Source organism: Cryptomeria japonica, chromosome 7 (genome assembly GCF_030272615.1).
Source record: "Cryptomeria japonica chromosome 7, Sugi_1.0, whole genome shotgun sequence".
Taxonomy (NCBI): Eukaryota; Viridiplantae; Streptophyta; class Pinopsida; order Cupressales; family Cupressaceae; genus Cryptomeria; species Cryptomeria japonica.
Genome location: NC_081411.1, coordinates 698,733,249 through 698,759,260, shown reverse-complemented (window position 1 = coordinate 698,759,260; position 26,012 = coordinate 698,733,249). Strand labels below are relative to the sequence as shown.

The 26,012-nt window shown below is 37.3% G+C and overlaps 1 protein-coding gene across 1 annotated transcript; it reads left to right on the top strand.

Moving 5' to 3' along the window:
* The first annotated feature begins 699 nt into the window (after positions 1-699).
* LOC131033063 (uncharacterized) lies at positions 700-14,530 on the top strand. Its single transcript, XM_059208928.1, has 3 exons — positions 700-971; positions 1,251-1,326; positions 14,252-14,530. Exons 1-3 carry the CDS (start codon positions 700-702, stop codon positions 14,528-14,530), a joined length of 627 nt encoding a protein of 208 aa, XP_059064911.1.
* The last annotated feature ends 11,482 nt before the right edge of the window (positions 14,531-26,012 follow it).

Sequence of the window (26,012 nt, the reverse complement as noted above, 5' to 3'; positions counted from 1 at the left end):
AGCCTACATCTTCATTTAGAATTTGCGTTTGTTTTCAAGCTTTATCAAGTGAATAAAATCCTTCGTGTCCTTGTAGTGTGGTCTTAGTGTCGTGAGGCTTGTATATGAGTTTTACGACCCAAACTACCACAGGAGCCGTAGTTAGGAGGTCATCTAGATAGAGTTTTCCTCCCGATCATTACAAACCTCCTCTATCAGACGCGATGATAAAAAACCCTATGCCTGACTCAAGCGAGCCTTTCCCCTCTTATACTCTACAGATACCTTTCACGGGAGGCTCGGCAGCTGCTAGTTCTCAAAACAACTCCTCGACGAATTCTTTGTCGCCTTCTCCTCCTAGTGTTGATCATGATTCCATTGTCACTATTGACTTTGATCGGATTCAGTCTCTAGAGGAGAACCTGAGAAATTTTGAAGGGTTCTTAATCAAGAGAATTTCCTTCCTCAAGTTGGGAATGTAGTCAATACTTTGAGAGACATGCTCATCTCGGACAAGTAAGGTTTCGAGATGATAAGGGCATTATCTATGATTGTCAAAAACCATGTGCCCTTGGCCAATGCACCCCACAAGATGTCCAGTCTAACATTTGTGGTTCTTAGTTGGGTGTTGACATACCTGGTTTGACAATACACATGGTCGACCTCAGGCCTACCATTCCTAGCATCAATGCCTCGTCCACCCCCTTGGGCTATATGAGTATGTCTACTAGGTTGACCTCTACATCTGCTACAACTCATATCTCTACGGTCAGTGCTAGTACTACCTCTGTCGGTGGCACTGGTTCTCTTGGGGGTTCCAGTGGAGGTGGTGGCATTGGTTCTCTTGGAGGTGTTGGTGGAGGTGGTGGAGCATCTGGCCCACCTCCACCTCCTCTGTCTGCTAATCCTGTATTGAACAATATCTTACAGAACATGGGGCAGTTACAATTACAGCTCACAAACGTGGCCTTCACTTCTGGTCAATTATCTATGTCTGCATATTATAGGAAGATTCCCCTTGATATCACTATCTTGAACACCATCCTTCCTCTCGCGATTGAATCATTGAAGTTCAATAGGTTCAATGGTGATGGGGACCCTAATGTGCACATTGATTCTTTCATGACCATGTGTAGTGACTACCACAAGGTGGACTTTGTGTTGCTTAAACTACTCTCACAGTTTCTTAAGGGAACCATGTTAGAGTAGTATAGCTCCTTGGTGGATCATTCTATTCATACCTTTGATTAGTTCATGGATTTGTTTCTTAGACGGTTTCAGGCTAACATTGGCAACAAGGTCACTATTGCTGACCTTGATCACTGTAAGAAGAAGCCCAATGAAAAGGTCACAAATTTTATTTCAAGGTATCGATCAATCTCCACTAGGATCCCCTTTGCCCTACCAAATAGCAACTTGCAGAGGATGTTCATTGGCAATCTACAACCAACATTGAGGGAGAAACTATCTCTTAATCATTACCAAAACTTTGCTAATATGTGTTCCGCACTTATGGACTACTAGCACACCATGACGCAGTTCAGAGATTCTACCTCGATCCCTCGTAGTGGGTCTTTCGCAGGCACATCCATAGAAGGATCTAGAAAGAACAAGGTTGTGGCTAATGTTGTGGCTATCCCACATGGATTACAATAGAATAGAGCCTTCACTAAATTGAATTACTCCTATCTAAGCATAATGCAATGATTGCTAAAAGATAATCTGATTACCCTTCCCAAGGTTTGACTGTTTCTGATAATAGACCCTACCCACATTGGTATGATGGGTCAAAATTTTGTCACTACCACCATGTGCCTAGTCATGACACTGAGCGATATTATCATCTTCATAATATTGTTCAAGACCACATCAACAGTGGTGCAATCAAAGTTGATGTGTGGAAACACAAGTCAAATAAGTTTGTTGATAAAACTAATAGGGATTTGCAGATCTACATTGATTTGTTTCCCCCACATTCGATAAATTTCATTTCTACATCAGATCCTTCCTCGAATGATGGTCCATTTGTGAACATGGTCACCATCACTCCTATTTTTTCACCTCCTAGCTAGAAGGAGAAGGTGTTTGACATGTCATTATCATTCACCCCTCTGGATGCCCCATATTATGGAGAGCCTACTCCTTTATACATCCCTACTAAATTGAACAATCAAACTATCATAGGTGTGATGGTTGACCCATCATGCAGAGTCAATGTCATTACAAAGGAGGCTCTTTTTGTGAATGATTGGTATAGGCCTACATATGATGAATGTCAAGAAACCCCGAGGATGCATGATCATTTCTCTATCCCTCCTTTGGGTAGCATCGCCTTGACGGTCCTCATGGGACCCAAGGTTGTGTCCTCTGCATTTGTGATCATTCCTGAATCTGACCTATTTTAGATTAAACTAGGCATTCCTTGGTTGATTGTTATGGACACGGTCCCTTCGGTGATTCATAAATGTCTTAAGCTTCATCATGAGGGTTCGGTGCATGTCATCCATGATACTGGATATCGACCCCTAGTAACTTGTGGGGATTTTTTGCTGGATCATTTTTGGCTTGCTTCTGTGGGACCCATGCTTCCCCATGGTGACTTGATGTACTGTGCATAGTATCAGTGTAAGACGAGGGATTTGACCCCTAAGTCAACTCAACCTAGCTATTTGTTGCCTCTTCCTACATCAACCTCTGCTCCATCTATTCTTGTCTTGGAGCAGGTGGTGCCTCATGTCCCTTCATCATTGGGGATTGAGGCTACCTGTTCCTATGAATAGACCTCCCTATCCACCTCAGACTGTGCAGCCTCTAGTGGCATCTTTTTTTCTTGTAACTACACCTAGTGTAGAAGAGGGAAAGGCAACCGTGTTGTCAAAGTCTATAGCTCGCCCTCCCTTCAAGCTCCTGATCATGGCCGACATCCCTTAACCCTCTAGATATGAGAGAAGGAGGCATTCTTCTCATGTTCATTCGTCACTGCTTGCTCCTACTTCACAATCCACATCGACACCCTTTGGTCCTCCCTGGTGCTCCTCAAGTGAAGTGAGGTAGGGCACCTATTGCTATAAATGTGATCCCTATTTTGAATGCACCTCTTGTTCTATCGGTTGGGAATTCTCCTATCCCTGACATGATTCTGGCGGCCTCTCATCTTTTTCATAATCAGTGTGCACATGATCATAAGCACTATCGATGGGCCATGGCTCATGAGTGTGAGTCTTCCTTACAATCTATTGTTGCATCTTCAACACACAATTTTGTTGCATCAGATCTTGTTTCGTCTACTACTCTTGTTTTTGCATCATCTTCAATTTTGCTTCTTGTTGCTTCGGGATCTGTTGATGAGCCTCCCCTAAGCGGGTGCAAGTTTTCATTGCTCCTTTATTGGAGCCACCCCTCATCACCTCCTTGCGGGATACACCTTCGTTGTCTCGGCCCATTGATATGTGGCATATGCAAGTGGTATCCAGTGCAGCTTTCTCTGCTCCCCTTGTTTTGTATATGTTCCAGCATTAGAGCTTCCTGGGAGTCTTTTATCTTGCTACGGTTGATAGGAGACCCGCTTCTCCTATCCAACCTAGATACAAGCTTGAGAAAGCCCCTACTCTAGAGTTTCGACAACGAAAACCCTCGCAGGTATGTTCCTCATCCTTTTCTTTGCCCATTTCAGTACCTACTACTTTGTTTGTCTTTGTGTGTGTGATTAAGAAGGCTCCGCCTTCTCCTGAGTTTGTCACTGCCCCTCTTCCGGAGGCCGACATTCCTGTTGTTGTTTCATATTCTCCAAGTGAGTCACCTGCTTTCTCTATGGAGGCTTGCCTATTCAACTCCTTGGAGGACATCACAGGCTTGTCTACAATCTTCATGTGATCATTGACCCTTACCTCCTCTGACCCTATGGATGCAAACATTGATACTACTACGTCCCTTTCTCTCACTGATGGTGAGGTGCCTAGTGCCACTCTTGATGTTGTCCCACTTTGATCTCATCCTCCTTTCTCATATGATATAGATTGGGAAGATGATGACCTGGTTGTTGAAGGCCTATAGGGCCCTATGTCTCTTTATCTTGTAGCATAGTATGTGTGCGCTTGATTGTGTTCCCCCATGCTTTATTTATATGTATGTTCCCTTTCTGAAGGACCCAAGTTGCTCTGTAGGTGCTTGGATATGGGAGGTTGACTATCTTTGTCTGTTGTGTTGTCCTGGAGAACCCAAGTTACTCTGTAGGTGCTCGGATACAAGGGATTTTTCATCGTACAATTTCTTCTATCTATTATCTACTTCTTTTATTTGTTGTATCTTGCCTTTTCAACATTCAAGGATGATGCAAAGCATTGGGGGCATCTTTTTCTTTCTTCCATGTTGGCCCCAATTTTTAGTTTTATCTTTGTCTTCACGTGCTCTTCTTCAGATCCGAGAACCTTGGTGCTATGAAGATATACCCATCTCATAGTTATATTACATATCTTTTCTCACTATTATGGGTTATGATGCTAAAACTATCAGATCCCCCTGTCCTCTTGCATTCATCATTGATGTTGTGGATATCTTTGTGTCACCGGCTAATGGTGGCATTCCATGGAAACATCTTGCTATGTTGACCTGCCACAATCTCTCTTCTCCTTACAATGGCATGCCTTTCATGCCTATCATTCTAGGGGGGCCATCATATCTACATGATCTGCATTTGTTAACTTGTTTGTTGCATGATTCTTGTTGATCATTTTTTCATTCTTTCCTAGGTGGGCACCAATCCACTTGATCTTTTTCTTTTTCATGCTTGCCTAGGTGGGGGCCAAACCACTTGATCTTTTTCTTTTTCATGTCTACCTAGGTGGGGGCCAAACCACTTGATCTTTTTCCTTATCATGTTTGCCTAGATGGGGGCCAAACCATTTGATCTATTTTCTTTGTTCACCTTGGTAGGGGCCAATCTACTACTTATCAAATATATCTTTGATCGCCCTATCACATGGCTCTCTATCATATCGGTACCCATATCGACAAATATCTCACCCTATCATATGGTTGTCCATACTAGCATATATCATCACCCTATCGTATGGTTATCTAGCATAACACACTTTGTTATTCATACTGGCATATCTCGCATCACAGCGACCGCTTATCTTGTATCTTTTCATAACAAGGGGATTTCCTCCAAAGAGAGGCTCATTTTTGTTACACTATCTTATCTATCATCTATCTTAAATCCACCCTTTATCTTATCACCCGACATACTAGTCTGTAGCTAGTGTGTCCATGATGTATTAATTGGCAATATCTATTTCAAGTTTCAACTTCATCTCACTGGGGGCAACCTCGTCTGATCAACAAAATTTTGCCTCCCTGTCACAAATCTCTTCTTTATCTTCCTCTAATTTAGCTTCACATCTCTCAACAAAGACATGCTCACTAAAGTGGGGGCAACATGTAATATAAAAAATCACACCCTATGCAATTCAATACAACAAATGGCACCTTCCTCCACATCATCGAAGGTCATGTATTGCCGCTCTTATCTTTTTGTCCACCTAGATCGCTTCATCAACTCCAAGCTAGAATCCCACCAAATTTGTCAACCTATCATCCTTGGGACATTAGCACGACATGGAGACACCTGTGTGATGCACTAGCATCATGTGAAACTGACAGTCCATAGGTGGTCATTTGAGCATTACGCCTACGCCCAGAAAGAATCCTAATGCCCTTGCATGCGCCCACCGACATCGGTTTTTGGTCCAGAGCCTATATCTCTTCGGTTTGAAGGCATTTGTGGGATTCTTGGATGTTTTCTTGCATGTGGGAGCTCTTGGTGATCTTCTTGAGCAATATTCATAGATTTTCTAGCATTCTATAGTCCACCATTATTGCAGTCCTTCGAACAATTCATAGTGCCATCTTCATGAATCATAGAAGGGGAGTTTACTCACCTTTACTCAATTTGTTTACACATTTGCATTTCTTCACTTCAAATCTATTATCATATATATATTATCTTTATCATTTAATCTTTCCCATGGCTATTATCTGGGTTGTCTATGGCAATGGAGACACCAAAATGAGTGTTTGACTTAGGCAGACTCCAAAACACAACCCCAACATTTTCGCTTCTTGCTTGTGTGTAGGTTGGTAGTGGTGAAAGAATTATATTCTTATGAGAGGCTTCAATCATGGACCAATTTTAAGTTTCCTTTTATTCTCATTCATCTTATTTTATCACTATGTATTCTACAATATTCCACTTATTTTATTTTCCGCATTGTTTATTTAGTAGTTCAGTCATTTTCTGAGACTTTTGATACGATCTTTGTACCTTGTCTGTACAGGATGACAATGTGTCACACTAGTGTTCCAAACCTATGCGCTCGTCCTCAAGACAAAGGCTTAGTAGAATTGCCTAAGAGTCTCAATTTGCAGTTTATTAGCTTAATTTATCATTTTCATACCTTGGATCGCCCTTAGCACCAGTATAATTGAGGTGCTGGAGGATCAGTTTGTCCTCTTGGGTTTATCATCCTTAAGGTGACAAATTTCCTCCACTACAATGTCCATGAGGTTCTCAATGCTTGCACCATGCTTGGATATGTTTGAAGTTGTCATCTATGTAGCATCTTCAAATGTGTGATCCTTCCACTTAACTAGGTATTGAAAATACTCCTTGCCCCTAGTTTTCTTGACCACTTTCTTGTCCAAAATTGCCTCAGGTTGCTTTGGTGTCTCTTTAGGAAATTATTACTCCCACTCAATGGTTTGCTCTTTACCTATTTCAGGCACTTGGAATATTTGTTCTTTACCTTTGTAAGGGTATAAATTTGCAACATTAAAGATAGGATAAATTCTAGTGCCTTTTGGAAGTTCTCTCTCATATGCATTGCTAGAAAATTTCCTTAGGACCCTACAAGGACAAATTTTCTTATCTTTCAATTTGTTGTACTCACCCCTTGGAAACCCTTCTTTTCTAAGATGAGTGAGAACAAGATCACCAACATTAAAATTTACATCTTTCCTCTTCTGATCAGCTCTCTTCTTGTACTTGATGGTACTTTCTTCAAGCTTCAGTTTCACCTGTTCATGCAAGTATTGCATTGCACTTAAAATTCTTCACCATCAACACTTCTTGTTTCCATTTTAGAAAAATTCCTTAGCTCATACACTCCTCTAGGATGCATACCATACATGTTTTAAAAATAACTCATACCTAGACTTCTATTAGGTGAGTTATTGTACGCAAATTTTGATTGTGCAAGCACTAAATCTCATTGTTTTGGATGTATACTCACCAAGCTTCATAGGATATTTACAAGGCTTATATTGACTAATTTTGTTTGACCATATATCTAAGGATGGTAGGGTAAACTAAAACTCAAATTAGTGCCAAACTTTTTCCATAGAGTCCTCCAAAAGTGTCCTACAAATTTAGAGTCTCGATCACAAACAATACTCCTAGGAAGTCCATGTAGTCTAACTATCTCCTTGAAGAACAAATTGGCAATGTTAGTAGCATCACTTGTTTTTGTGTATGGAATTAAATGAGCCATCTTAGAGAACCTATCAACTACCACAAAGATTCAATCATGCCCCTTTAAGTTCTTGGTAGACCAAGTACAAATTCCATACTTACTGAATCCCATGGCCTGCTAGGGATTGGCAATGTTTGGTACAAACTTGCATTTTGTCTTATCCCTTTGGCATGGTGGCACACTTTAAATCTCTCCACAAACTTCTTAACATCATTTCTCATACTTGACCAATAATAGTGTGTACTCAATTGGGCCAGTGTCTTGTTTTGCCCAAAATACCCTACTAAGTTGCCACTTTGTTTCTCTTTTAGCAAGGTCTCTCTTATGAAACTTCTTGGAATGCAAAGTTGGATTCCCTTGAATAGTAGACCTTCTTATATCATGAAATCCATCCAAGGACTTCTATCTCTGGTAAGAATATTCTCACATGCTTCATATGATTCCTTGAAGTCTATGTCTTCCTTGTACATCTCCTTCAAATCATCAAATCCTATTATGCTTACTTCAGACTCTTGCATTATCAAGCTCCTTCTACTCAAAGCATCTACAAATACGTTAGCTTGACCACTTTTATGCTTGATAACACAGGTAAAATTTTGTAAAAACTCAATCCATTTTACATGCCTTTGATTTAATTTGGTTTGGCTACTAATAAATTGTAAGACATGGTTATCAGTATACAATACAAATTCCTTGGCCATTAAATAATGCCCCAATTTCTTTAAAGCCTGGACAAAAGCATAAAATTATTTTTCATATGAAGAGTACTTGTTCTTTGCATCATTGAGCTTTTCACTATGGTAAGAAATTGGCTTACCTTCTTGATTTAAGACAACACCTATAGCAATGCCACTAGCATCACATTCAACTTGAAAAAGCTTAGTAAAATTAGTTAAAGACAAGATAGGTTCTTAGCATCACTTGTAATGCCCGCCAAAATACCCTAGAGAAAACCAATCATCTATCATACTAATTGATGTATTTTTTTTATTTAACTTTTAATAACAACTAATGTAACATATAACATCTCCATATAACTACATTCATTAACCATTTAAACATTATGAACATACATCATCTCACATTTCACTAATTTACACAAGAGGAAATAACATAACATCATTAACCTTTCCCTAGGGTACTTCAACGTCATTACTCATTTAACTTCCATAATGACAGCCTAGTCACATGATAAACATATTCCATCTTGAATTAATGCATCATATTTAATTTCCTAAACATGAGATATGCAACCCACTGCTTATTTATCCATTATGAAATGCATACCATTATACCATTCTACTAGCATATTACATTCTTTTTAAAATGCAAGACAACCCCAAAATCCTACATTTGTTTTATGCACCAAATCCAAATGTGTTTTAACCCAACATCTCCTATCTACATGCTCTTTTCCTTTTCCATGATGTTGCAATCCTAATGCATAGGTAAAATCCATATTTGATAATCAATTTAAACATACTTCAATCGCTTCTAATACTAACATGATCTCATTCTATTTATTATGATTGTCTCCTCATAAAGTATAAACTATATTTCATTCTTCAATCCATATGATAGACTAATTCCCTTATTCCTTTACTCAAGCACAACATCACACTAATCCTTTAGTCATAAAGTTCATTTATTGGCTTACAAACATATAACAATATAAATCCATTAACTTCATTACAAGTACATGGCATACATCATATACAAGTCATTTACTATTTATCTAGCATGATATGCATTCTATTACTATGCAAATCAATCTATTTCATATTAGCTTGATTCTAAAGCATCAATACCTTTTAATTCCAATTTTGTTTTACATTCAAATTCTCACATGGTCATATATGTCTCCTCCATAATGATTTACCTATTAGCAACATGATCTATTCACATATCTAATTCCTTCATAACGTCTTAGTTTTCACATAGCACCAAAAGCATATCCACAAATCCAATAGCAATAGTTTCCTTTCCTAATCCAACTACACATGCAACCACTTTCCCAATTTGACAATAACCCCAATGCCTAACACAAGAATCCTAATATCTTCCAAGCGTACACGTAGAGACATAATTATATAAACCTTATCCATATTATCTAACATCCTCAATACTGATATTTAAGATTATTCCATTTCTCAAGGTTCTTTCACATATTAAATCACAATCTAAAGAATAACCATAGAATTCCTTTCTAACTAAAACAAGCAGATCATATCATAAATCACATCTATTTCAATTGCAACTATTGGCATTCTACACTCTTATGAGAATAGTTGATGTTGTCATTGATGGAAACCATCTAGCAACCAACTGGCAAGTCACTGGCAATTGGTTTCTACATGCCTGGGATCACAAACTTCATACACTGACAGACACTGGCACTGGTAGGCACTTCACCAGCATTCGGATTACATTGACAACAAAGCATACCGGCACTCCAGCCGGCACTCCAGCCGACATGGGATAAAGTTTTGTTTATATGAATTGTTTTGTAACATAATTATCTTTTGTAAGCTGACATGGTATATTGTAAAAGACTCATATATGTATGAGATATTATAAGTCATTTTGATATAAGGAATGGTAATAGTAAAATGTATAGGCACATATTGTATAAGGTGACATAGTTGACAACGAAGGTTTTGGTAATTGACTGAGCTTAAATTGGTACTGAACCTAACATGAAAGATGTTGTTTTGAGCAGTACATTGTATTGGATTTGATAATCCATTTTGTAGTCAGTGTGACTCTTTATTGAGTAGTGAGCTCTAGGTTGTTGGCCTCCCTGCATGTGCAGGCCCCTCATTGTAAGTAGTATTTATTCACTGGCCAATGAGTAAATATTGTGGGTCACAAATCCCACCGAGGTTTTTCCCACATCGGGTTTCCTCATTGAATATCTTGTTTTATGGTGTGTTTCTATGTTGTCTCTATTATTTATGTTTATTGCATTAATTCTTATTTATCGATACATTGTTTTGGGATGCAAAGTTATAAATAAGTTTAATTATTCTGCTAACCGGTTAGACGTTGATTCACCCCCCACCCCTCTCAGTGTCTTTGGGACTGTCATTGAATCTAACAATTGGTTTCAGAGCCTGGTCCTCTATTTTCAAAAGCCTAACAACTTGAGGAAGATTCTGACACCAGTACAGATGAAGAACTTAAGAAAACAGTTGGAAGGAGCTCTTGAAGATTTTGATGTAGAAAAATTGAAGAATATCAAACTTGAAGATGATTTGAGGATTGCACAGGAATTCATTAAAGGACTTTAGGAGAACTTTACTATAGCACAAAATAAAATAAAAGAACTTCATGAGAAGATGCAAAATGGTGATGATGAAAAAGAGACTCTTAGAGACATTGCAAATAAGTTGAGACAAGAGAATAGTAATATGAAGAATGAAATGCAAGATATGACTATGAGGTTATGTAAGGATATTGAAGATAGGAAGAAGAATGAAGAAGACTTGACTAGGAGACTTAATGATGCTGGAAATGAAAATCTGAGACTTGGTCATGAAATTGATATGCTAAAGATAGATTTGATTCACATGCAACATGATAAAGCTGAGCTTGTGAGACAAGTTGGGATTCTGGAAAATGAGTTGGCTACTGCAAATAAACACAAAGATAAATTCAAGAAAAGTTCAGAAGAACTTGATGACATGCTTAAAAGATAGAAACCTGATGGAGATACTAATAGACCTAGATTTGAACATGGAGAAAGTTTCGGTACTACAAACAATCAAGATCAGAACAAACCGGTAAGACAACCTAATGCTTATAAATTTAATGGGAAATGTTTTAACTGCAACAAGTATGGTCACAGAGAAAATCAATGTAGATTAAAAAATAATCAGAATACAAACTCACCCACCGGTCAATGTTCCAAATGCAACAAAGTTGGTCATAATTCAGAAAACTACAAAATAATGTGAAATGCTATGTTTGTGGAAGATTTGGGCATTTATCTAATCAATGCAGATCACAAACCGGTCAAGGATATGGAAAGGTTATTCAGAGGAATAATGTAACTTGTTATGCTTGTAACAAGATTGGACATATTGCTAAATCTATAGAAGCAAGAATGCACTGGCAAACAACAAAGGATCTAGTTTGAAGGGAAAAGAAAAGGTAGATGAAATAAAACAAGAATTTTCAAAACAATGGATTAAGAAGAGTGATCACAAAACTGATGAAACTATATCTTCACCGATAGAACAGAATAATCCTCCACCGGCAGGAGATTCTTCATCTAACTGAGGAATGATCCTTAGGGGGTATTATAGCAAGTTGAAGATCATGCATCCTACCCTCGATTGATGGTGAGAAGATACATTTCTTCTTTACCAGTGGATGTGTTAAGTTTTCACTTAACCGATGAGCATTTAATGCAGTTTTAAGAACCTTTTTGGCTATAAAGCATCGGGAAACCCTCATTTCGAACTCACCGAGCATTCAAACGATTAGAGAGCACAAAATTGAGCAAGGCATTCTAAAGCGAAGCTACGAAGTGATTTTCAAGCATTCAGAATTTTGATTTAGAGGTATTTATCTTTGAAATGGCTTCCTCGGCTTCTGTTCCAGAGTTTTTTTCGAACCCTACCATTGTGGAAAATGTTAAACGCCCTACACCCATATTCAAGATTATGCCCAAGATTGCGAAACAAGATGATTATGTAGGATCTTTTTCAAAAACTCCTAAGGGTGTAGCTTTTGCAGAAGACCCTAGAATTTACATACATTGCAACATAGAAAACCTAGGGACTGAGGAGTTGAAGAAAATGTTTAATGAGGTCATTTCTGATGAAAATGGAGTAATCAAACCCGAACATAAGGTTGTGGAAAATTTAGGTTTTGTAGAGATTCTAAACATTCCTGAATTTCCTAAGGAAGTTGTCAGACTTGTATTAAGAAGAGTCCATGGAGAATTCATGTGGTTAGAGTCAGTTTGCAAGATAACCAGAAAAGCAATTAAGGCAGTTATTGGTTTACCTTCAACCAGTAGTAGACCTAATAAAACCAAGAAGATACCCAACAAAGGAGTTATGGATTTAAACGGAGCAACATTTGATAATAGGTCACTTAGAGTGAATGATGTTAAGGACATAAATGTGAGATATGTGAGTATGGTACTAGGTTACAAAGCTACTCATGCAAATAGACTAAATTTTGTTTCTAGTCTATGTATTCATAGTGCATATGAGATGGTAAACAATAATGTTAAGATTGATGTGTGTGAATGGCTTAAGGATGAATTAATTGACAACCTGAAGAAGATTAAGGGAGACAAGAAAGGTACTTTCCATTTTGGAAACCTTCTGGTATGTTTGATGTTGTACTTTACCAAGGAGATACCCGGCATAGGTGACAAGAATTTTGGTTACGACATTCTGGTAGGAAAATAGATACAAGATGCTTTCACCAGTATGGGCACTGACAATGTTAAGAACATTACAAACTATTTCAAGACATTCCAATCTAAGATGAGAGCAAGAGAGAGACTACCACATAGCATAGTTGATAAATATGACAAGGAAATATGCTTTGTCATTAAGAGAGATGAAACTTGGATAGAAGCAGCAAGACCTAGAACTATTTGGGTTATGGAGATGGGTTATGAGGTAGATATACATGTTCTGGAAACATATGCTAAAGCTCTACTTGATGTACCAAGGGAGCCATCTGAGGAATTCTTTGGTAATGCATAAACTATTGAAAGTAATATATCTATGCAGAAAAGGACTAAGATAAGAGAAAAATTTATCAAAGATGCCTCAAAGAAGGTAAAGGAAATCAAAGAAAATTTCATGAACATCAGTGGTATATCAGCAAGTGAACTTGAAGGACTACAACGTGAAGCACATGTTTCACTAGTTGTAACATCTTCCAACACTGACAATGGTAAGGCTGCTGAGTTTAAAAGAGTAGAAAGGAAGAGAAAAACCTCACCGACACCCTCTCCTTCACCTAAGAAAACTAGGACACTAAGGAAGAAACAATAGGAAGTTAGGGAACCGAAGAAGAAGCTTACACCTAAGAAAAAACAAACACCAGTTACCCCCGGATTAGATGATTTACTGAATGATATAATAGAGGAAGGTAATTTGTCTAATGTAAGCAAATGGTATAATTCTTTTAATGATTGTGACAGAAACACCATTGAGGAAAGCATTGTTCTACACTTGGATATATACAAGAAATTTTTGATAGAAGTGATTGATGAGCTACCAAATGATCTATACATGAGATTAGAAGCAAAAAGACAGTCTGTAATGGAATTGGATAAGAAATTGAAAGTTGAAGCCCTCTTGGTTGTTCACCCAGTAAACTCCAAGGAAGAAATAGATGAACTTATCTCTGAAGATAACCGGTCTATATTTGTTAGTGGACACCAGCAAGTAAGCCTTATGGTTGGAAGAGTTAAGGAGATTGCAAATGAGACTGCAGATAAATGGAATATATTCTTTGTTGAAAAGGAAAAGTAGGAGGAAAAGAGCAAACCTAAGAAGACATTCAAAGTATATCAGAAAGACAAGGACAAGGGTAAAGGCAAAGTTGGTGGTATTCCAAACATAAAGGTTACATAAAATCTTCCACTGACTCCTTTGGATACACCACCAGTACACATAGAAGATCCACCGGTCACTGATACTGAAGGTATAACACATGACAATACTAATCCAGAGTCTGAGATACTCTTTATCATTAATGTGGATACTCAGGAGGTAAACATTGTTGTGGACAAGGAAACTTTAGAAGTCAAGACAGATAATGTTGATAATAGCAAGATTTTAGAGAAACCGACACAAACAGTTGACTCTCAGGAAATTGAGATACCGACTCAAACAGAGCAACTGACAGAGACCAAAAAACCTACAGAGGACAAAGGTACTAGCACAGGGCCACCGAAGACTGAGAAACAGGTAGTAGAACTTTCAGAGAAACAAATTGAGGCAGAGGTTCATGTTGAGACTGAAAAACTGACAGTTGTGAGACACTGAAACAATTTGAGAAACCATTAAAGGTTGAGGTGAAAACACAGACAGATCCACCAGAGGAAAATAAAAGCAAAATGGATACATCTAATGGAAGTAAACAGGAGATACTGAAGGTGATTGGTTGGACATATGTTGAGATAAAATCTACAGCTGAACCAAGTACACCTACAAGTTAATTCAGACCTACCAATATCACAGAGGTACTTTTGGATTCTATAAAGAGGATAATTGATTGCAATCCATTGGCTTTTAAGGCAATTGATAACACTTTACCTATTCTAAAGATGATTGCACCTACATGTCAAATAGATCACATTAAGGATTCTTTAAGTAAATTGGACACATTGTCCAAATTCATTTATGATAATGTTATAACTATAGACAAGGTGAATGAGGATATCATAAAGGAGAGAGTTGAAAAAGAGAAAAACACGTTCTTTGAAAACACCATAAAGAATTGTACTGATCATGTGGATACACTTTTACCGGTACTCAATTCTACAATTTTGGAGTATAAGGAGCTATATAGGGAAGCATGTAAACCTCACTGTTTGACTGAGGATATTGATAAGGAGATCAAGAAGACACAGAAAGAAATTGATGACATTGCGGATAATTTTATAGGTTCATCCAGACTCATATCAGTTTTTGAGCAGGAAATGGCATTTTTTGAGGAGAAATTAGAAAAACTTGAGAAAGAGAAGGCAAGGATAAGGTCTAATGCCCATGAACTAAAAGATAAACTTGGTTTGAGGCTGGATATTCTGATTACTCAGAGAACTGAATTGTCTAAAGCAACAATACAAGGAGAACGATCACCAGAGCAGCAGATGCACTATCTCACCGGTATGATCCAGTAGACCGAGGCAACTTTAGATGAAAGCAACAAGTTTATGCAAAGTCTGAATATGATTTTGGTGGACATCTTTCAGATTTTAACCAACCGGTTACAAACCTTGAGGTAGCATTTTTTGTACTCTTTTGATTATTTATGACATCCTTTGTCATTGATGTCAAAGGGGGAGTAGTGGAGAGAAAAATGCATGTACATAGGAGATCACTTGCTCAAGGGGAGCACATCTTTTTGGATTTTATTTTTTGGATAACAATTTTAATTTTTCTCATGAGTGTTGTCATCAATGCCAAAGGGGGAGATTGTTGGCATTCTACACTCTTATGAGAATAGTTGATGTTGTCATTAATGGAAACCATCTGGCAACCAACTGGCAAGTCACCGGCAATTGGTTTCTACATGCTCGGGATCACAAACTTCATACACCGACAGACACTGGCATTGGTAGGCACTTCACCAGCATTCGGATTACATTGACAACAAAGCATACTAGCACTCCAACTGACATGGGATAAAGTTTTGTTTATATGAATTGTTTTGTAATATAATTATCTTTTGTAAGCTGACATGGTATATTGTAAAAGACTCATATATGTATGAGATATTATAAGTCATTTTGATATAAGGAATGGTAATAGTAAAATGTATAGGCGCATATTGTATAAGGTGACATAGTTGACAACGAAGGTTTTGGTAATTGACTAAGCTTAAATTGGTACTAAACCTGGCATGAAAGATGTTGTTTTGAGTAGTACATTGTATTGGATTTGATAATCCATTTTGTAGTCAGTGTGACTCTTTATTGAGCAGTGAGCTCTAGGTTGTTGGCCTCCCTGCATGTGCAGGCCCCTAATTGTAAGTAGTATTTATTCACTGGCCAATGAGTAAATATTGTGGGTCACAAATCCCGCCGAGTTTCCTCGTTGAATATCTTGTGTTATGGTGTGTTTCTATGTTGTCTCTATTATTTCTGTTTATTGCATTAATTCTTATTTACCGATACATTTTTTTGGGATGCAAAGTTATAAATAAGTTTAATTATTCTGCTAACTGATTCACCCCCCCCCCCCCCCTTCTCAGTGTTTTTGGGACTATCATTGAATCTAACAACAACTCCATTACCAAATTTGGGTACATGAAATCATTCCCTTTATTTAACAAGAACATATCCATACATCTCATTGCCACATTTACAAATCATGAAATACCCAAACTACCAATTATGAACTAATTACAAATACATTTACATAACAATACATCATGAACATAGCTCTTCCTTTAACATGATTCTATCTACCCCATACAAGATACTACATGCATGTATTCCATTGTATTCATTACATAAAATTTCTACAAGGTACATCCATAATCCATCAAGAAGGAGAATCCACATCCACGCACGAAGAACATCAACGAGGGGAAAAACCCAATGGTAAAAAGCACCAACCACCCGACCATGTGGAACCAAAGGAACCACCCCCCGTGCTAGGAGATGACACAAGGTCCCAACACACACTCTACATCTAGGTTGACACTTAATACCAAAATACAAGATTACAACAACTCTCTCAAGCATGGAGTAAACACAAACAACCATAATAAGACACTCCCATAGGCTTATCAATCAACAAGGAATAGTCATAAGATCATCAAAGGGGACACATGTAGGAGTGGAGTATCATCACATGTTACAAGCATCCTTTCAAGGAACCTTTTGTTAGATTTAGACCCCCAAGCATCCTTTCAAGGAACCTCTTGGTAAGTGACACACATGCAAAACCAACTCAACCTATGAGAGATCAAGAGAGTTTGGTTTACCATCTTCACGGCCTTCTCATGCTTATCCTAAAACATGCTCCCTAGCATCAAGTCATGGGGCTCAAACCAATTTTATCTTTATTAATGAATCCAACTACCCAACCCATTAATTATTAGGTTATCACTTATTTACGAATCATGATAAACTCCCTGTGTGCCCTGGTGGTCTAGAATTCATGCATCCTTACAAAGAACCTCATGCAATTCTATCTCTCGTGACCTCGGTCATCACAAGGAAGCCCACCCCCCCTAACATGGTCTCAAACATGACAACACAAGAGTCTCTAGAATCATAATTAAATTTGAGAACCTACATAAATCTGAATCATAAACAATCCATATGCAACCAACAATCTCATCTCATAATCATGAAACATGTGAAAGGTAACATCATGAGAACACTTCTTCCCCTAAGGATGGAAAGAGGGGAGTGTCGACCTCCCCTCGAGGGCAATGAGGATTATTTCCTGGAATGTTAGGGGCTTAAATGCCCCTAACAAGAGATGCTTGATGAGGTCTCAATTGGACTTGATTAAGTGGGATATAGGTATGCTTCAAGAGACTAAGCTCTCTTTGGAGAATTCTGATTTTTTTTTTTCCTCTTGGAAGAAGTGGAAATTTTTTTCTTGTTCGGCTTTTGGGGCTTCGGGGGGTTTGGCCTTGTTATGGAATGATTTTGTGGTAGATGTAGAACTGATTGCTTTTGCTCATAATTGGATGTTGTCATTAGTGTCTAATAAAACTTCCATGTTCAAATTTTGGCTTTTCAATATTTATGCCCCCTCAGGTGTTTTGGCTAAATGCAGTTTATGGCAAAAACTTATAAGGGTGTCATCCCCCCTAAGGGATCATTCTTTTATTATTTTTGGGGGGCACTTTAATGCAATTTTGGATTCGGGAGAAAAGACAGGGGGTAATTTCCCTAATAAGAAATCTATGGATGACTTTAATGCTTTTATCTCAAATTGCAGAGAGATTGGACAGGTTTTTACTTTCTAACAATTGGTTTGATTCAGATATTGATTTTTTTTCTTCTATCCTTCCAGTCTCGGGGTCGGATCACTTTCCTATTTCCCTCTCTATTATAGAAGACAGATCTTCTCATAAGTTACCTTTTAAGTTTGAACCCATGTGGTTTAGGGACCCTTCTTTCCTGCCCTTGCTTCGGAAGTGGTGGGGTGAGGCACCATTCTTAAGGGGCTCTAGAATATTTTAGATTGTCAAGAAGCTCAGATTTGTAAAGAAAAAAATTAGGGAGTGGAATTCTGTGCATTTTAAGAATATCTTTTGTGGAAAAGCAAAGGATTTTGGATATGATTGAGTCTTGAACAGTCATGTGATCCAACATGGAATGAGTCCTAGGGTGTTTGATGAAATTAAGTCTCTTAAGGGTGAGTTAAAAGAAATTTTGGCGAGAGAGGAGGTATATTGGACAAAAATTTAGGGAGTTATGGTTATCTGATGGGGATAAAAATACAAAGTTTTTTCATTCTTCTACTAAATTGAAAAGGGCTAGGAGTAGGATCACTTGTATTTAGGACTGTCATGGGAATATTCTTTCTGATTTAGATGATATTGCTAGTGAAGCAGTTAAGTTTTTTAAGAATTTACTTTCCTCAGAAAATAATGATGTTACTAATAATATTACATCTCATATTGCCTCCTTAATCTCTTTAGATGACAACAAAATGTTAATGTCTCCTTTTTCATTAGAGGAGGTTCACTCCATTATTCTTCTAGAAATGAATCCGGACAAGGCACCTAGGCCTGATGGGTTCACTCCATTATTCTTCCAGAAATGTTGGGAGTTTGTGGGACCAGATGTTCTTTTGGCCCTTGAGGAAGCAAGACGAAATAGGTCAATTCTTAAGGAAATGAATACTACCTTGATAGTCAATATACCTAAGAAGGAGGACCCTAAAACTTTTGTAGATTTTCATCCTATAGCTTTAAGTAATACCCTCTTCAAGATCTTCACGAAAGTGATTTCTATGAGATTGGCTAAACTTTTACCGAAAGTTATTTCTTTAGAGAAAGGGGGTTTTGACCCAAAAAGGGAAACAACGGAGGGGGCAATAGTTACACATCGGGTTCTTCATTCAATTTTAGTTCAAAAATGTCCTACCATGACTTTAAATTTAGATATGATGAAGGCATATGACAGGGTCGAATGGAATGCATTAAATGTTGTGTTGTCTAGGGTGTGTTTCTCGATGGCTTGGATAAAATGGATAATATCATGCATCTCCTTGGCTAGATTCTCGATTCTTGTTAATGGGTCTCCTTGTGGGTTTTTTCATTCTTCTAGGGGTTTGAGGCAAGGGGATCCCCTATCCCCTTTTTTGTTTATATTACTAACTGAAACCTTGAGTTGGGCAATTAGAGCAGTTAGATTAAGTGGTTTATGGAGGGGGATTAAAATTCATAATTTTGATCAGAGGATTTCTCATTGCCTTTTTGCTGATGACACCCTATTGTTTGTTAATGCATCTTTGAATGAGGTTAGAATTATTAATAAAGTGATCAAGAATTATGCTTCATTTTTTGGTCAAAAGGTCAATAAGGATAACTCAAATATTTTCTTCTTAATACTCATCCTTTGATTCAGGGTAGGCTTCAGAATTTTTGGGGTTTCCAACTTGGGGATATCCCTTGTAGCTACCTTGGGGTCCCCTTTTTTTGTTAAAAAGGATAAGGTGGGTTTTCGGGATAAAGTAATTTCAGGGATATCAAAGAAAATTATGTCCTGGAATCACAAATGGCTTACTATGGCAGGGAAAATTGTTCTAATTAAGTCTGTGTTGAATGCGGTGCCAATTTAATTAATGTCAATTCTCAAAGCTCTGAAGTCTGTTCTTATTAGTTTGAAGGATACTCTGAGATCCTTTCTTTGGAATAATAGTAAGGATGGGAAAAGTAGGATTCCCTTACTAGCCTTGGATAAAGTTTGCCTTCCAAAAGAGCTTGGTGGGTCAGGGATTAGGAGCTTGGAGAATCAAAATCTGGCCTTGGGGGCTAAGTTAGTTTTGAATTTGTATGATAAGCTAGATTCCCTCTGGGGTAAGATTATGTTTGCTAAGTATTTAAACAATGGGGCAAGAGAGAGTGTTTTTCATGCCTTGAGTTTGCCCCATGGGTCGGTTATTTGGAACTTTTTGGTTAAATGTAGAAGTGTCTTGTTACCTCACCTTTCTTGGGTTGTGCATAATGGTAGCAAAGTTAGATTTTCGGATGATGCTTGGAATGGTCATCGTCCTTTGGACTCCATTAGGGATTGGTCCCCATTGAATTCAATTCTTTCTGTCACATGGGGAGTTTTTTTGGCTGACTATTTTGATATTGAACAATGTGGTCATGTGAAGTTGGCTAAATGGAAATCAATTGATTATCTGAATGTTGACTTAAGTTTGAAAGAAGAATTTTGTAATATCCTTAAGAACAGAGTTGTCATCTTTTCTGAGAGTGAAGATGAGCTTATTTGGACTAAGAGTGTTTCAAGCAAATACTCTATGAAAGATGGGTATAATTCCCTTATGCCTGCTAAGGATTTGTCTTCCTGGCCCTATAAATTGTTCTGACATTCGGCTTGCCTTCCTAAGGTGGGTGCATTTGCTTGGCTTGCTATACAAGACAGGGTTCTTATAGGAACGAGATTGGACAGAATGGGGTTGACTGTTGTTTTCCCTTGTGTTTTGTGCAATAAGAATTTGGAATCTTCCTCTCGTCTGTTCCTTCATTGTGATTTTGCTTTTGGGTGTTGGCAATGGTTGTTTGAGAAACTAGGCCTGTACTTTGTTATTGGATATGATATTCTCTCTCATTTTAGAGCTTGGCCTATCTTGTTTTCTTTATCCTTTTATGCTTGTCTCTAGTTCATCTCTCCTTCGATTATCATTTGGAACATATGGTTAGAGAGAAATAATAGGATTTTTAGAAAGGAATCATCTTTGCTCTCTGACATTTTAACTAAGATTGAGGCTTCTATCTTAGAGGTGGCTTTGTCATACTTATATAAAAACTTGGAGAATTTGACATCCTTTTCTCATTGGGATGGTAGGATTACAAGGACCTGGAAATCTCTCTATGCCATTCCTTCTCATGGGTCTGTTGCAAAGGGTCTTATCACTGTTAATAAAATACTTTCTGCTAGATGGGATCATCCTCCTCTGGGACATTTCAAGCTTCATTTTGATGGATCTTCAAGGGGTAATCTGGGGTTGGCTAGGGCTGGAATGGCTATATTTTATCATAAGGCAGTTTTGATAACAGCTTAGTGTCATGCCCTTGGTTCCTAGTCAAACAATTTTGTTGAGTGCCAAGCTTTGTCTCTAGGGATTGATTTGGCTATCTCCTTAGGGATTAAAAACCTATTAATTCAGGGAAATTCGATGGTCATTATTTAGAGTATTTTGAACAATAAGAGCAATTGTTGGCATTTGAAGTACATATTGGATCATATTTTGGAGAAGTTGTCATTCTTTGATACATTCTCGATATCACATTGTTACAGAGAACTTAATAAGCTTGTAGATTTTTTGGCTAATGTTGCAATTGACTCCGGTGCTCAATTTAAGAATGTGGAGGTAAGTGACATTCCTCAAGATATTCTTCAAGGGTATTTGATCTAATCTAAGGGTATTAAGGTTTTTGTTTTTGTCTTTGTTATCTGCTTCCATTATCTCTTGATGTATTCATGTTATCCTTTACTCTGATCAGATTTTATTTACACAACATGTGTAGATGGGAGGATGATAGGTGCTATTATCTTTTTGTTTACATATGGTGTATTCTTAGCATTTTCTTTTGGACTAGATGATGGTGTACATATCCCATGAGGTAAGGTTAGCAGGAAAATGCATATTTTTGTCGAATGTTGCAAATTATTCTGGTGTTCAATTTCAAATTGTTGAGGTAAGGGATATTCCTCACGGTTTCATGGAAGGAAATGGGATGTCTTGTCTCTACTTAATTTGAAGGTTTTTAAGGTGTTTATTATGCTTTGTTCCTTCTTGCATTATCTCTTGAGGAGGTAAGGTTGGCAGAGCATGTGCATATTTTTGAGGTGAGATTGGCAAGGCATGTGCATATGATTGAGGTGTATTTATGTCTTATGTCTTAGTACAACGATATTCATTGGGGAGCATATTGTTTTTATGTGTTTGGTTTTGGGAGTAAGGACTGAAATTCTGATTTCTTGGCAAATCTTGCCATTGAAAGTAAAGCTCATTTTTGGTTGGTTGATTTGTCTGAAATTCCTTCGACGGTTTGGGAAGGTGTTCAAAGTTCTTTGTTTTTTGATTAATTGGTTGCCCGCCTTCCTTGATTGGTCAGGTTCATCTTCTTTTTCACTTTATGGATGACTTTGTATGTGCCTTATATTTGATATGTATCAAGTCATATATAATGCCATTTATAGGGTGAGGACGTGGTTGATCATGATATATTCAAGGGTGGTGGCATGTGTGTTTGTATGTCTTTTGATTTTGGTCCTTCATAGGCTTGTGGCATGTGTGTGACTTTTTAAAATATCCTGTACGATCTTGGGCTATTATTATTTATTAAGGATTGATACTGCATCATTGTTCGCCTAGTGTGAGTTTTCGGCCATGGTAGATTTGGTATTATGTGATGATCATTGTTTGGTGGTGGCGTCCTCTCCTTCTCGATTTTCATTTATGATTGTCAGTTTTTCAGAATTGTTAACCCGTGTGAAATGTTTAAATCATGGAAGTTTGCAATGGATATTTTGCATATCTATTCTCGTCATTATGGTAAGTTGATGGCGGTTTTAATATTTTCATGTGTTATCTTGTTTTATTATGAGATAAGCAACATTTTACGTTTTATGCTTCTATGGTTTTTCTAGAGTTTTCTTCTTCCTGCAAATGTCATCTTCTCTGGCCTCTAGGATATACAGAGTGGTTCTAGAAGCTGAGATATCGGAGGATGAGAATGTGGATAATTGTGACAAGCTTGGTAAGGTCTTTAATTTGTTTTCTCCTGCAGTGGCATTTGAATTCCGCAAACTACTGGGGTGTCGATGGCTGGAAATTTTCCCTCATATTTCTTATGTTGAGCTTTTGTCTCGATTTGTTACAATCTGTTATGATGTTTTACTTGATGATGATTTGGTCTGCCTCTTGGTTTCCACGTTCATTTTTCTGTCAGTATGTAATTAGGACTTGGTTTCTTTTGCATTGGCTGGTTATCGTTTTGATGTGGGGTCCTTTTATTATGGTGGGTTTCTTCCTTGCCATGAGCTCATGGTTAATGGTTGGTTTGGTCAGTTATTGTATGAATTAAGAATGGGGTTGATATGTGACCCCAAGGAAGATACATGGGCTTCTATGGATTTTCTATTGTATCTGGTTCATGATCAATATGTGGATAAAGCTTGGGTCATTTTTGAGGCCTTGCACTCGTTGATCACTTTGGGTTTTTTGTTCTCTGCTCCTGCTCGTTTGGCACTTCTACTGAGGGTTATTCCTCCTCCGGTTTCAGCCCATTATCCTCTAGAGGAGAGCACTAGTTCTTGGTTTTATTATATCTGACTATTTTTTGGAGTTGGTGGTATGGTTTTTTTTGGATGCAGATTCAGAGGTTTTTGGTTGCTTTTATGCTGGAGTGTTTTTGGCAGTATCATTTCTTCGAGGAGGTTTTTTTTTGGTTTCAATGTGGAATTGGCAGGAGTTACTACATCACTATTATCTCCTTAGTGGTCCTTCATGATACTTTGATGGAATTTTGTTCAACCCTTTATTTGGCAGCAGACTGGTTTTTTTGTAAAAGTCCTATGGGACCCTTGTATAATGTCAGAGGTAGGGGGTTGGGTGATCTTACTGGATAGTAACAAATGATGTAAGGGTAGTGTTTAGTTTTTACTTTTAAAGGCTACAACCAGAGGTTTTCTTGCAGGTTATTTCCTACCGGTATGCCTTTTTTGAACCTGATGTAAACATATTAATGATTAATATAAGTTTAGTGGCTTGTCCACTTTTATAAAAAAACAAAAAACATCATGAGAACCAAAAATCAATGAGCCTCTTGGCCAAATCAACATATCAAGGCCATTAGAAATTCCATCAAATCTGAAATGAATCATCAAATAATCTCAGCAAGGCCTATCCACTTGTTGGTGCATAATCACAAGAATCTCAATCTCTCTTTTGGCGCATCAACAAGAGAGGAAGCACAAACAACTCAAATGGATTAAAATGCATAAAAAAAATAAACAAGTAAATCATATGAAGACATCACCAATCATAAATCAACATTATACAACATCATAAATGCCCTCAAAAAGCCTCTGGAACAACCCAAAATCCAATTGACATCAAACAGACTCCAAACCAGACAAAACCCTAAAAATACACAAAATGACGCATACATTCTCTAAAGTGGTGCATTTGACTGATACTTTAGCACATATGAGTGATATTTTAGCACATTTGGTGATTAGTTTAGTGCATATGGTCATTCTTTTAGTGTATAGGAAAAAAATGTAAATTTTGGCAGAAAACTGCTTAAGTGCGGGATCAAAACTGCTCGAAACATAATGAGCCAAATATGACATATTTATACTCATTTGAATCGGAACGAAATGAAATATAAGAATATGTGAAAAAAATAAAATAATAAAATTCACCCAAGGAACTCCAATTGAAAACATAATACAGACTTCAGGAGGGAAGAACATCTCCAGCAAGTTCAGAAAACAATCAAACACCAAATCTTGAATCCAAATCATGAAATAGACTCAACGCACATATAAATAAAAACAATAAACTTATTCCAAACATAAAAACACATTAAAACAAGGGAAATATAAAATGTCTCAGAAGGAGATGAGTCGTGCGAGTCTTCCTCACGACAAGGCCAAACTGGAAGCTCACAAGGGTCTCTCCTCTCAACTCCACAAACTCTCTTAAATATTTAACACCATGAAATAAATCTCAATACATATAAATCCCATGTCGTGCATTCAGGGCAACCACAGAAAATATAACTTCCAAACTTTCATCCAAATAAAGATCTCATAACCCATGGGATTCCCAATCTTTTCCATTAAAAATAGAGAGAATGAAATGAACTATTTCTTTATTCCCCACACAAAACATTCACGGAGTAAACACTTGCAGACAATGAAAACAAAGATAAATAGCAAGGGTATGGCCTCCAACCTGCAACCCGTGTGATGGTAGGTCGCTGAAGGAGAGCCCATAAGTTTTGCAATCCAAATCCAAACCCAAATCTCTTCCAAACCTAGTCCAGGCAATCCACTGAGAATCCAAAGCCAAAGAATGGAACCTGTGAACAGTCACAAGAAATCCATTAAAAGGAAACAATAAACAAGAAACCCTAGAAAACCAACCAATAGGGTAATTCCATTTTGGAATATTTTTCCCATATCCTATGGTTTCCCCAAAATAAAATCCTCCAATAGGAGAATAGGGTAGGTAGGAAATACTAACATATAGTATAAGTAGGTGGGATAAATATATTTTAATATCCAAGGTATAATTACCATACCACCAAATAAATATTATTATTTAAACTATAGCCCTATAGGAATTATTATTTAATACATTATGAACTATAGTTATATTTAATTAAATACTTCACCAATAGAAAACATAATTAAATAAATCTACCATTAAATAATTTATTACTTCCAATATTAAATATTAATTAATATTTAGACTATAAGCAATAATCAATAATTAATTAAATAATCTTTACAAAATTATTAATTAAATAAAGACTATAATTCTAAAAATCATAAATCAAATAATCAAAAGCTCAAATAGCTTAAAT

Excerpts from the sequence above, each read along its gene's own strand:
- LOC131033063 (XM_059208928.1), top strand. The coding sequence starts at position 700 with ATGTCTACTAGGTTGACCTCTACATCTGCTACAACTCATATCTCTACG. Across the intron at positions 972-1,250 it reads ACTTCTGGTCAATTATCTAT|ACGGTTTCAGGCTAACATTG; the intron begins GTCTGCATATTA and ends TTTGTTTCTTAG. Across the intron at positions 1,327-14,251 it reads AGAAGAAGCCCAATGAAAAG|GAGGTAAACATTGTTGTGGA; the intron begins GTCACAAATTTT and ends GTGGATACTCAG.